The sequence below is a fragment of the Diachasmimorpha longicaudata genome, chromosome 16, assembly GCF_034640455.1.
Source record: "Diachasmimorpha longicaudata isolate KC_UGA_2023 chromosome 16, iyDiaLong2, whole genome shotgun sequence".
In the NCBI taxonomy this organism is placed as follows: Eukaryota; Metazoa; Arthropoda; class Insecta; order Hymenoptera; family Braconidae; genus Diachasmimorpha; species Diachasmimorpha longicaudata.
Window position 1 is genome coordinate 3038634 of NC_087240.1, and position 12703 is coordinate 3051336.

At 41.7% G+C, this 12703-nt stretch overlaps 3 protein-coding genes across 3 annotated transcripts; 2 read left to right on the top strand and 1 right to left on the bottom strand.

Moving 5' to 3' along the window:
• Positions 1-1688: 1688 nt before the first annotated feature.
• On the top strand, positions 1689-6014 carry LOC135169997 (xylulose kinase). The gene is made up of 12 exons (XM_064135485.1): positions 1689-1824; positions 2659-2741; positions 3066-3219; positions 3300-3479; positions 3729-3830; positions 3892-4023; positions 4346-4499; positions 4689-4833; positions 4967-5256; positions 5377-5474; positions 5536-5676; positions 5740-6014. Exons 1-12 carry the CDS (start codon positions 1774-1776, stop codon positions 5809-5811), a joined length of 1602 nt encoding a protein of 533 aa, XP_063991555.1. The 5' UTR covers positions 1689-1773; the 3' UTR covers positions 5812-6014.
• Positions 6015-6083: 69 nt separating this feature from the next.
• On the bottom strand, positions 6084-9757 carry Sf3a1 (Splicing factor 3a subunit 1). Its single transcript, XM_064135471.1, has 5 exons — positions 9236-9757; positions 8763-9096; positions 8075-8630; positions 7403-7948; positions 6084-7207 (listed from the first exon to the last, which is right to left on the bottom strand). The coding sequence occupies exons 1-5, from the start codon at positions 9345-9347 to the stop codon at positions 6473-6475; spliced, it is 2283 nt and encodes a 760-aa protein (XP_063991541.1). The 5' UTR covers positions 9348-9757; the 3' UTR covers positions 6084-6472.
• Positions 9758-9888: 131 nt separating this feature from the next.
• LOC135169992 (phenylalanine--tRNA ligase beta subunit) lies at positions 9889-12576 on the top strand. The gene is made up of 5 exons (XM_064135475.1): positions 9889-10020; positions 10139-10216; positions 10481-10536; positions 10723-12238; positions 12315-12576. The coding sequence occupies exons 2-5, from the start codon at positions 10159-10161 to the stop codon at positions 12464-12466; spliced, it is 1782 nt and encodes a 593-aa protein (XP_063991545.1). The 5' UTR covers positions 9889-10020; positions 10139-10158; the 3' UTR covers positions 12467-12576.
• Positions 12577-12703: the final 127 nt, after the last annotated feature.

Genomic DNA, 12703 nt, shown 5'->3' on the forward strand with positions numbered 1-12703 from the left:
AAATCTGCAAGGAACATCCCTCCATTCTGCAATTCTCTCACGCTCTCAGCCCCATCCCCTTCACATTTTCCCCCCAGCGATTAGAAACACCCCCTCAAATCGACGAATTGAAAGACGAGACATCGAGATATGAAAAAACAACATGAGTAAACCTAAAGTAACCAAGACGACACTGATAAAGAGGAAAAAAATGATAGAAGAATAGGGGGATATCCCGTTGGCGTCAATCCCAAGGTTTGGCGTCTCTCTTCGGCGTCGTCGGGACGTTGGGACTCGTCTCCTCCGGGGGCTTCACCCAGGGGTACCCCAACACTGGCCAGGCTACACTGTCCCTAACGCTGACTGGCTGGCGCCGGTTTCGACTGTGCTTTGACGCCAGTTAAACCGTCGTCGGCGCGACGCTAGTCCGCGCCATCGGGCTAGACTCTTCCTCGGCAATACTCCACTCATCTGACACTCTTTGGCGCTCACCCGATGGCTCCTGCGCTCTCTTTCTCCCCCTCTTTCTATCTCTGCATTCACACACATTGGGAACGGAACGATATGATAAACCAAAGTACAGAAATTGGTATACGAGGGATATCAAGACCGGTTGGCACCAGAAACTCGATGGGAGAATCAATTCTATTGGAAATTGAATGCCGAGGGGAAGTGGTTGAACGATAAAAATCAGGGGGGGGGAACATCGTGGGTGAATTTTTTGGGGGAATTTTGGGGGATTTTAACGGGATGGGCTGAGGACTTTTTCTAGGATTGATCCAGGAATTTTGAATGCAGTTGGAGGCGACGCACGTTTTTTATGATAACAAATTCTGAAACAGAAATGTCAAATGATTTTTCAAAGATCTGGGGGTGAATTTGTTAAATAATAATAATAAATGTGGATTTTGTTGCGAAGAAATAAATTTTTCCCGGAACGAATGAATTTTTTTACTTTTTAGGTCTCGAGATAATCACAAAAACCTCAATTTTTGGATGCATTTGACGGTTTTGTAAATAAGTTTAACAATATCTTATCTTTCGATAAATGCTGACAGAGTTTTATGGGTTCCGGAGGCAGAATGTTTGCATTATTTTGTGAATGTCTGAAAGACTTGGCTTTCAAAAAATGGTGATAGTAAAAAAAAATAAAAGATAAATCTTTGAATCATTAAATTCCCCGAGAAAATTATTCTACGAATTTTTAAACAAACTCGAACAAATAAATTAAATAAATAATTTAAAAAATTGGAACGTACACTAAATAAATAATAACTCCCCACCTCCAGGGATTTCAAATCTCCAAAATTTATTAACATTTCCTAGGACCTCAATGCAAACCGATCTCTCTCTTTATCTTCTCTCCCCGACTACTCCACCTCCCGTTCATCACTCCCATCATTACCAAGACGAGCCTCTAATCCCCTCACTCCCACCAACAATATCCCAGACAATTGCACAATCCTGATAAGATAACGAATGGTGCGACGGATGTTATGCTGCAAAATTAAACTCGTATTTTTTTTTTTTTCAAAATTTTAAAAGATTAATGGGCATGTACGCAATGCTGCGGCTGTTCAACACGACCCACGCGGATAAATAATGCCCCCCTCCCAGGGGGAGGGGGGGGGCGGAGGGCCCGGGGAAAAAGGGGGAAGGATGGGTGATACAATTTAGTTTCCATCAATTGTGGGAACAGTTTGGATACGTCCCGCCTTGCGCATACTCCCACAGTTAAATTCCAAGTTGTTGTTTTTAGACCGTTTCCAGGCGTTCCAGTTTGTCCGGGTGAACATGAGCGACACGGGCCCAACTTATGTGGGCCTGGACCTCAGCACACAGCAGGTTCAATTATTTTTTTTACTACTATCACGATAATCGTACCCCTATTTGTCATAACATGTAAACTGCACAATTAAATATTATTTATTTGTTGTATCATTTTTTACGGTGACTTTACGGAATGTTTTTTGGGGCCCGGGTACCGCTTGAGGGGGGTAGGGGCATGTGGAGGAATTTGAGGTTTTTAGGGGGTTGAGACGGACATGGGGGACGGATGGAAAATGATATTTGGAGTTTTTGTTTACTCACTTTATGAGGACGATGTCGAGGTGAGTGGTGGATAACTTCTGAGGGATGCGTGGAACAGGTGCTCGGAGGGACGCACCTGCTCACGCCTGTACACCTGACAGTTGGAGTGGCGGGAATTTTTGAATGAGGGAGGGGTAGGGCGTTCGGTTTTAAACGGTTTTATTTATGCGAAAATGAGTTTTCGTGATTATGGGGTGATATCGCAGGAAGGAGCGATGGAATTAGGACGAATCTGGGATTATTTTGAAAATTGAAAAAGTAATTTCAAAATTACGAAAAATCGACGATTTTCACTCAGCGAGTGCTGAAATATTGAGGAATGAAAATTGTCTTTTTTGTGGTGTTTGAGATCTTTAAAAATTGGTAATTAACAACATATTATGATTTGTCGGTGGGATTCATGATGAACTTGCGATTTTTAGGGGTGTGGATGGTCGAAGGAGTGTCTTCATGTTCAAGGCTAATCTGACAATTCAAGAATCGTTTCTATTTATCTGTTAATGGATTCAGAATTGTGGTTTAATGATATGTGAAAATCGATTTTGATATTTTTTGATAATGAAGTTTCCGTTGTTTTTATTGTTTTAGCTCAAAGCTGTTGTTGTAGATGAACGATTGAACGTCCTGGACGAGGCGTATGTCCAGTTCGACAATGATCTTCCAGAATTTCGGTAAAAATTTAAAAATCAAAAATTAAAGCTATAATTCGTCTAGCCAAATGCAATATCAATTTTTTAAAATTAGTTTCTTCAAAATAAATTGAAAAACTATTTTTTTATCGAGAGAACTCAACTTATGAGTTCACGGGGAGTTTTCAGTTGTCATAATTGTCAATTGCAACAACAAAAGACATATTAATTTGTCTAACCAACTAATTTGGCCAAATGAACCATTAAAGGATGCCATTATCCGCTTTAAACACCTCAGTTAATTGAATTTCTGGGGTAAATTATTTCAAAAGGTTTTTGAAAAAAGAACAATTAAAATTCCATCAGCACATACGGAGGAGTAATTCATAGAAAGCAGACCCCAAGTGTCGTTCAGGCCCCATGTCTGATGTGGGTCAAGGCCCTGGATATGCTCCTGGACAAGCTGAGGGTATGCGGAGTGGATTTCGCCCGAGTCCGAGGTATTTCCGGTGGCGGCCAGGTAGGATTCTCATTGTCTTTTTGATGGCACCGATTGCATCATTTCACATTTATTTTGATTGAATTCCAAATGGGTTTCAGCAACATGGGACTGTCTATTGGAGCAGGGGGAGTCGGGAGATCCTCCGGAATCTCAGACCTGAAAAATTTCTTCATGAACAATTGGCGAATGCCTTTGCTACGTCCATGGCACCCGTGTGGATGGACTCCAGCACGCGAAAGGAGTGCGATATTATTGAGGAGGGAATTGGTGGAGCTCTAGTGAGACTCAAAAAATAATAAAAAATAATTTTATCAGTTTTAAAAATTATTGCTGGTTCTGGTTTCCTGGAATTTATTTTTATTTTGTCTCTTCACGAAGAAATAAAATAAAAATCAATTCTGATTTCATTTCTGTTGATTCGATAATCGCTAATTAATTGCGCAGAAAAAAAGAGGAAACAGAATATATTTTTGTATTGAAAAGAAAACTAATTTATCAATAACAGAATATTATTTATCATTGTTTAGAAATTAGCTGAAATAACGGGTTCACGTGCTTACGAGAGATTTTCCGCTGCTCAAATAACGAAAATTCATCGGACTAGACCGGATGTTTATAACGCGACAGAGGTAAACAGTCGCCTTATCGACATTTCGTCAGACATAATAATTCCGCAATAATGAATTCCAGAGGATTTCGCTCATAAGTAGTTTCGTCGCCAGTCTTCTCGTCGGAAATTACGCACCAATCGATCATGCAGATGGATCCGGCATGAATCTCCTGGACATTCGAACCAAAGACTGGAACGATGATCTACTCCAAGTATTTTTTTATTTTCAATAACTTTCCTTTAAGAAATTTCGTATTGAATTGATTTTTTTTTTCATTTTGTTTTTCAACAATTTAAACTTCTTATTGCTTCACATAAAATTGAGATTTTCGATCGATAAATAATGGACAATTAATGAGGCACAACGCCTTGAATCATTAAGATCTTAAACAATTTGAATTTTAATCTTAATGATTTGAATTTTAATTCAATTTTAATGGTTAACAAAATGTAAAATTTAGTGATTTTTCCCGGATTTGAGAGTTTTGTCGTTTTGTTTGTCCATTTTGTTCCAATTTTTTTTTTCTGAAATAGATCTGTGCACCAGATTTACGAGAAAAACTAGGGGACACAGTACCTTCTTACGCAGACCTCGGTCCCATTTCCAATTATTTCGTGGAGAGGTTTGGGTTCAACGACAAGTGCAGAGTCTTAGCCTTCACTGGGGATAATCCAGCCTCTTTAATGGGTAATAAATTCGGATTGTTTATATCGGCGATGAGAGACTTTACGGGAGGGGGAAGAATTTTTCTTATCGATAAAAATCAGGAATAACAGACTGAAACAAAATAAAATACTTCAAAATTGGAAAACCAAATCCAAGTTAATGAAAAAATGAGCCAATAAATTGTACCAAATTGAAACTAATTTTCTCCAGGAATGAGATTACAAAAGGGGGACCTTGCGTGCAGTCTAGGAACGAGTGACACTCTCTTCCTGTGGCTAGATTCACCGAAAACAGTCACCGAGGGTCACATATTCTGCAATCCGATTGACAGCGATGCCTACATGGCGTTGCTCTGGTAAAAAATGATCCAAAAAAATTTGTTAATAAAATAAAATCCTGAAAATTCGGGAATCACTCACCCTCTGAATAGTCCACCGTGACTGATGAATGATCCCTCCAGGTAAATAATTGGAACCATTGATTTCCAGTTTTAAAAATGGTTCTCTGACTCGGGAAAGAATTCGCGACAGCGCGGCGGGTGGTTCATGGCAACTGTTCAATGAATTATTGGACAGTACACCGAGGGGTAACTTTGGTAACATGGCTATCTACTTGGACGCCAGAGAAATTTTTCCACCATTAATCGGCGACTACAGGTTCAATAAAGCTGATGAAAAAATATCGAGATACAGTTCTAAAGAAGTTGAGGTCAGGGCACTTATTGAAGGACAATTTATCGCTAGGAGGGCGTCGGCCGAGGATTTTGGATTTTCTATAGGTATCACATAAAGATTTTGTTCATAAAACAATCAACAAATTTTTTTTTACACTGAAGAACAATTGAAGAAATTAAATTTAAGTTGAGTATTTTTACAATTAAATTATTTTCATTCCCCAGGACCCAATAGTCGAATCATAGCAACAGGAGGGGCTTCAGCGAACAAAGCTGTTCTCCAAGTGCTCTCCGACGTCTTCAATTCCCCAGTTTACGCGTCAGTAAGTGGACAAATAACGTAATTTTCGCATTCCCGTATTATTTCATGAACTTTACCCCCAGGAAATGAAAAATTCAGCTGTCCTGGGAGGTGCATACCAAGCGAAGTACGCCCTCCAGCGTCATGAATCATCCTTCCAACAAATAACAAGTAGCATTCCAGAGCCAACATTGTTGTGTCGGCCCTACAGCGACGCTGAATCGGTGAGAAATCGTTAGGCCTGAGTTCTCGATTAATCCTTTAATTCTGGATATTTTTTGTTACAGATATACAAACCAATGCTCGAACGCTATCGGAAAATCGTAGCCCAACTGTTAAATGTGAATAAACTTAGCTGAGATATAACTCCGTCCGTTAATCAATCAGACAATCAATTAATAAACTAATAGGTTAATTAATTTTAATGCTAATCGAGAACCACCCGGGGAATTTGCAGAATTTTCTCACGTCCGTTAAAAAATCAACGAATCTTTCAATATTTTTACAATGAGAAGTTAATTAAAAATGTCATTAATTGTATAATAAATGGTGTGGCAAAGGATTGATTTATAAATAATTCAATTAACATCACCCATTGATTAACTAAGAGATTAAGTAAGTAGTCAGTCAATTGACTTTATTCCGAAAAATCGAAATTTATTCCTCTGAATCAGCTCATACCGTACATCCACACAAAACTATTAAATTTTTTTTCCCAAAAATTTCTTGATCGATGATTAAGCAAAATTATCAAGTCATAAACTTTTTTATGAGCCAAGAAATCCCTTTCGTTTCCCCTCATTTTCCCCAATTACTTCCACCTCTTCAGTTCCACTTCTATTAATTCATCTTTCACTGAATTTTTTTTTATTGAATCTCTTATCAATTTCGTAACTGTGATGAAGTAAAACTTATCAAATCTGATTAGAAATTCATTTAATTCAGACGATTTAATACTCAAAAGCTTTACCTTCCACAGTCGATTAAAATCCATCGATTATTAACAATAAATCTTCAATTTTACTTCTTCCTACCGCCTCTCTCCTTAGGCAGTAGGTTGACGACACTCCCACTACTGAGATTGTAGTACCCAAGGGAATTAAGATCCTTACAAAATATCCCCTCGGTCTGGATCTTCTGTTTCCCAGGAGGCATTCCAATCATCTCGCAGATACTAGCCTTGAGCGTAGCCACAGTATCATTCGGCTGGAGAGTGATGCTGAGAGTTTGTCCATTGAGCTTCCAATCAGGTTTATCAGTCATGAGTGGTACGACAACGCTGAGCTGGACAGGTCCCTTATGCCTAGCGAGGAACTGCGCCTCAGGGATGAGGGAGTCCTCTGTCTTGGCTTTTTTCGCGGGGGATTCCTCCTCCGGAGCATTCTCCATCGGATGCTTCATACCCATTTGCTGGGGAATCGGTGGCTGCATGACCGGTGGGGCGGGCATGAAGGGAGACATTGACGGTGTCATAAGGGGTGGAGGCCTGATGGGTGGCATTGGTGCCATCATCATCATGGGGGGCTGAGGAGGCATCATTGGCGCCTGGGGCATTCCCATGTGCATTGTCATGGTCGGAGGTGGCGGTTGTTGGGGGACTTGAATGGGCTTTGGCACTGGGGGCTTGGGCGGGGCCTTCAGGGTAGCCTGGGGCTTGGAGGCAACTGCTGCCATGTGATTCAACTCTGCTGCTCGACTTGTCACCGGTTTAGGACCGATTTTCTCCTTCTCCTCGTCGGGGAGGAGACCCTTTACCTGAGGGAGATCACATTGCATTGAAACAGAGTATTTAAAAATCCAAAATAATTCAATTATGACAATTAAACTTAGTTTGCATGCTGGAAGTCATAAAAGTTGAAATTATGCATAAAAATGGCAAAATGTTCTCTTAAAAAATTGATAGAAAAATGAAAATAAAGAAATAAAATATGAACAAAACATTATAAATACCTTATGAATCTGATGAATTTGCTCCTCCAACGTGATGTTAGCCCTTGCAGCCCTAGTAGCAGCTTCAACACTCGATGTATGTCCATCCCAAGTGACTTTATCGTCCTTCCTTGTGTCCTCCTCACCAATTTTCTTACCGATCGCCGTCTCCTCGTCTCCAATACCGAAAATATCAGTACGTCTCTCAGCCAAGTGCTTCAAGGAGGCGTTGACAGCAGCTCCAGAGGCGTAAACCGACTCCTGGTCCACCTTCTCCTGGTGCTTGTCCCTCTGCTCCACCCAGCGAGAGTCCAACAGTCCAATATGCATGTGCTCCTCCACCTTCTTTCCCAGAATTTCTCCCGTTAGGGGGGACACCAGAATGACGTCTGAGGGCACTGGTCTCGCCTTCTGGCTGTGCTGCTTGGGATCGTAACCCTTGCGGATGATCACGTTCCCTGGGGCTGGGGGCAGTGGTGGAGGCTGCATGGTTCCTCGGCTGCCAGGGGCATTTGGAGGCTCGTTCGGTGTGTCTTCGTCACTGGAATCCTCCTCCATGTCCTGGACCTGATTCAGAGATTAAGGAATAAATTTTATTCGTAATAGAATAGTCGGATTGCAGCAGTTTTTTTTCTTTCGTTCTCTTTCGTCAATTGATAAATTATCGATGTTGTAACAGACAAACAATCTCACCTGATTATTATCCTTCGCCGATCGATCTCTATCAGTTTCTGTTCTCTGAGGCATTTCGTCATCCCCATCAGACTCGATCTGCATCTCCACATCGTCCCCATCCTCGATTCTCTCCTGCATCAGTACTCGGGCTCCCACTTCGTCTGGGGTCGTTGGAGCTGGAAAATTGCCGACCTCGAATTGCTGGTAGTCCACAGTCTCCACGACAACAAAATCATGCCAGTCAATCTGGGCGTAAGCTACGCGCTCGCGTTCAAGTTCTTCCTCCTCTTTGCGGCGCTGGGCCTCCTGGTACTTCAGCCACTCTGATCGGTACTTCACCTGCTCCAAGATACTGTCCATCCAGGTGGACTCCTCCCGGAGACGAGGGAGGAGGTCCTTCGGGGGAATCAAGACCTTTGTGTACTGCTCCAGGAGCTTCGTAAAGTACTGGAAGAGGGAATGTTGGGGGCGCAGAAAGTCGAATTGAAAGTTTCTCTGCTCACGGTTCATCAGATTCGTGAGAAACTGACGACCGTTTCGAGCTACAAACTGCGCCGTCAGCTTTACGATGTCTCTGGGGACAAGAGGTTATATTTTTTTCGTAAAAAGAATTTCTCTGATAATAATGAACTTTCAAAAACATGTGATTCAATTCTGATTAATGACAAAGTGAGGTTATGTTCAATAATTTATAAAAACAACTCACAGATCTAAGGCAGATATTGAAGGTGGGTCTGCGATAAACTCGAACTCAGCTGGTGGATCCTTCGGTATAAAAGGCTGTTCCACTTGCTTGAGGATCTCCTGTTGCTTCTGGTGAGCACTCAGAGTGACTCCCCTAACTGTACCCACTGTGCCCACCGATGGCTCCTGTCCCCTTCCTTCCTTGAACTCCTTGACTTTGTGTTGATAATAGGCATGATATGGATCGCCGAAATTCAAGAAATTAAACTTGGCGTTTCCTGTTTCGTTCTGACGAATCCTGGACTCGAACTCAGGACCATTTCTGGCGACAAAGCTCGCGGTTTTGTCGACAATATCTGTAACGCTAATTATAGGAAAATATATCAACGGTGGAGTGGCATTGATAACATTTTGTTTAACAGCTTAGTTTTGGTAAATCAATACGAGTTGTTTATTCACTCATCAATTCAGTATTTGTTTGTTGATAAAGGATACTTCTAACCTCCGGAGGAGGGTAGATAATGCCGACAATGGGCTGTGAAGACGGTGCAACGTCTTCCCCTTCGATGGGAGGCGGTGGAACAACAACAGAATCTTGTCCTGGCATTTTCACTGTTCACTGGTACTAATAAATCACCACTTCACCATATTTTATCATCAACAATGATCAAAGGAGGTTTGGAAGTGTCCAACCAGTTCAACGAATCCACGGAAATGAAGTGCTGAAGCTTTCGAGCTAGTGAGCTCATACAGGAGAGAATTCGACAGCAGATTGTCGACACTTATGGGACACCTTCAACTGCCTAATTTCGTAGCGGTGGCGCATGAACTACGCTGGTGACTGTGCCTGTCAGCAAGTCCTTACCGTCAGGTACAGGAATGGCTAACTGGGCTGTGGGCCTTTTGTTTTAGGAGGCCCCGAAATCGAGAAAACCCCGAAAATCGTAAAAATGAGGGTTAGAATATTCCCGGAGGCTTAGAAAAATTACCAATCGACTCACGAACTGAGCCCCACGTAGTTCGCAATGCTTTACCGACAGGTAGTTCCCTCATTGTAGTTCAGGCGCCACCACTACGAAATTTTGCGGTTGAAGCCACTCTCTAAGCGATAGGAATGTCCCCTATAATCTCTGTATTAGGGGGGCTTTCTTTCACAGACGCCTCTAACAGCCGAACAGAAAAGCCTTCTCTGATGCTCATGGAGATCCGCCCGGAGATTCAACACGTTTTGATAGTGCCCCCCGGATATTTGTCATTGGATTATTTTGCCGGACCTCTTGGTAATTATACCGATGATTACACTTTTATCAATACACCAGTGCACTATATTCCGAGTTGAGATGAGATCCGGGTACTGATAAGTCTTGTGGGTAATTAATCGTTCTTGCATCATTCCAGGGTAATTAGTGGTTGACATCATGCCTACTATCGGCGTAAAACGTGATTCCCTGTTCAAAGCTCTGGGAAAAACATATTGTGAGTTTTTGAATTTTCGTACAAAGCAAGATGAAAAAGTATTTATTCAATCGTAAATATTTTCTAAATTAATTAATGAAAGGATGTGGATAATTCAGGCCTTATTTTGAAGTCAGGAAGATTCCTTTCAGAATGAGGAAATTTCCTGCTGATTTAACTCAGCAGTTTCTTTGGAATTGAGGATTGAAGATGGCTTTATTCATTTTGCCATAATTTATTGCGAGATTTCATCACTTTTGTGATGTTTGTTTTTTTTTTTTTCAGCCGATGAAGAATTTCAGACGTTGTGCTTTGCCTTCGGGCTGGAGGTGGACGAAGTGGTAATGATTGATGACAATACTTTCATTAGTGTTATTATTTTTATTTATTACGAGGATTGAGTAGAAAGGGATGAGAGACGTTTTATGGGCCCGTAAAATTCTCCACAACAAAAAACTTGTCACATTTTTTTGCCTACCCAATAGACACCCAGAGATATTCACAAAATAAGTATCAAAAAATTTCAGACCACCGAGAAGCAGATGATTTCCAAGGAACAGGGAGTGGAGCAAAGCACTGGCGCCTCCGAGGAGATCATCTACAGGATTGACATTCCCGCGAATAGATACGATCTCCTGTGTATAGAGGGTCTAGTCACTGGATTGTTGATATTCCTAGAGAAAATTCCAGCTCCTCGATACAAAACGATCGATATCCATCAACAACAGTCGATCGATATCACTGAAAGATGCAGACAAATCCGCCCGTACGTCGTAGCAGCGGTCCTCAGAGGTGTGACACTGACAAAGGAATCGTACGACAGTTTCATCGACTTGCAGGACAAGTTGCACCACAACATCTGCAGAAAACGATCTCTCGTGTCCATTGGAACTCATGATTTAGACACTGTAAAGGGGCCCTTCATCTACAACGCAAAACCTCCAGAAGAAATTCGCTTCAAACCCTTGAATCAGGACAAGGAATACAATGGCCTTGAAATTATGGAACTCTATGCTCATCATGCGCAACTGAAACAGTATCTGCCGATAATCAGAGACAGCCCAGTGTATCCAGTTGTTTATGACAGCGAGGGGACTATTTTGTCATTGCCACCGATAATTAATTCTAATCACTCGAAGATTACTTTGAATACGAAGAACATTTTTATCGAGGTCACTGCAACTGATCAAACAAAGGCAGAAATTGTCCTCGACACACTAGTCTGTGCCTTCAGCCAGTACTGCAAGTCCAAATTCACAGTTGAAAGAGTGGGAGTTCGTGCAAATCCTGGGGAATCTCCTGCAGCTTTCCTGCCCTATCCAAAATTGACATATAGAACAGTCAAGATCAACAGCAAGGAGGCTGTCAACTACATCGGGGTAGAGTGTCCTCCAGAAAAGGTGGCACGATTGCTCTCGAAAATGGGACTCCAGACCACTGTTGAAAAGGATGAGCAACTGATTGTGGAAATTCCGCCAACAAGACACGATGTCATGCATGCCTGTGACATTTACGAGGACATTGCCATCGCCTGGGGGTACAACAACATCAAGAGAACTATCCCCCACACACCGACGATTGGAAAGGAATTTCTTCTGAATAAATTGTCTGATCATTTGAGGCAGGAGATGGCTCAGGCCGGCTTCACTGAGGCCCTTACTTTCTCGTTGTGCTCGAGGGAGGACGTCTCGGAGAAGTTGGGATGGAGCTTCGAAAAAATACCCGCTGTCACGATAGCAAACCCCAAGACTCTGGAGTTTCAAGTGGCCAGAACGTGCCTTCTTCCAGGACTTCTCAAGACAATTTCCGCTAATAAGAAGATGCCATTGCCCCTGAAGCTCTTTGAAGTCTCCGACGTTGTTCTGAAGGACCAAAAAAGTGAGTGTGGAGCGAGAAACGAGAGAAGATTGTGCGCAGTATACTGTAACAAGTCCGCTGGTTTCGAGATCATTCATGGACTTCTGGACAGGACGATGCAGCTCTTGGAGGTCCCCTGGAGCGTCGATAAGAGCCAAAATGGGTACTACCTCGAGGCAGCAGAAGGTAAATTATTTTTTATTAATTGAATTGTCAAAACTCAAGGGGTTTTCCATTAATTTACTTTCATTATTTTGAGCAGATCCCACGTATTTCCCTCAGAGATGTGCGAAAATTATCGTCCATGGAAAAGTCATCGGGAAAATGGGAGTTTTACACCCGGAGGTTCTTCAGAAATTCGAACTTCACCTGCCCTGCTCATCTGTTGAAATCAATATTGAACCATTTTTGTAGTTTATTTTTCTGATTCACAGGAAAAATAATTATTTATTGTATTTTATGGAATTGGGTAAATGGTGGTACTATTTCATCTTTAGAAATAAACGATGGTTATGAAAAATTAAGTGATGAAAATGTCTTAAAATTATGTTTAACATCAAATTTAATTGCCTACAAAGAAGGTCCCGTCAGACTTCAACTCTTCAGAAACTGAAAAATGAAAAAAACTGAAAATAAGCAATTGATTTATTT

Coding starts and splice junctions, on each gene's coding strand:
- LOC135169992 (XM_064135475.1), top strand. CDS start 10,159: ATGCCTACTATCGGCGTAAAACGTGATTCCCTGTTCAAAGCTCTGGGA. Junction 10,217..10,480: donor AGCTCTGGGAAAAACATATT/GTGAGTTTTTGA, acceptor TTTTTTTTTCAG/CCGATGAAGAATTTCAGACG. Junction 12,239..12,314: donor CTACCTCGAGGCAGCAGAAG/GTAAATTATTTT, acceptor TATTTTGAGCAG/ATCCCACGTATTTCCCTCAG.
- LOC135169997 (XM_064135485.1), top strand. CDS start 1,774: ATGAGCGACACGGGCCCAACTTATGTGGGCCTGGACCTCAGCACACAG. Junction 2,742..3,065: donor AATGATCTTCCAGAATTTCG/GTAAAAATTTAA, acceptor AAATTCCATCAG/CACATACGGAGGAGTAATTC. Junction 3,480..3,728: donor AGGGAATTGGTGGAGCTCTA/GTGAGACTCAAA, acceptor ATCATTGTTTAG/AAATTAGCTGAAATAACGGG.
- Sf3a1 (XM_064135471.1), bottom strand. CDS start 9,347: ATGCCAGGACAAGATTCTGTTGTTGTTCCACCGCCTCCCATCGAAGGG. Junction 9,097..9,235: donor CCCTCCTCCGGAGGTTAGAA/GTATCCTTTATC, acceptor TTAGCGTTACAG/ATATTGTCGACAAAACCGCG. Junction 8,631..8,762: donor TCAATATCTGCCTTAGATCT/GTGAGTTGTTTT, acceptor TCTTGTCCCCAG/AGACATCGTAAAGCTGACGG.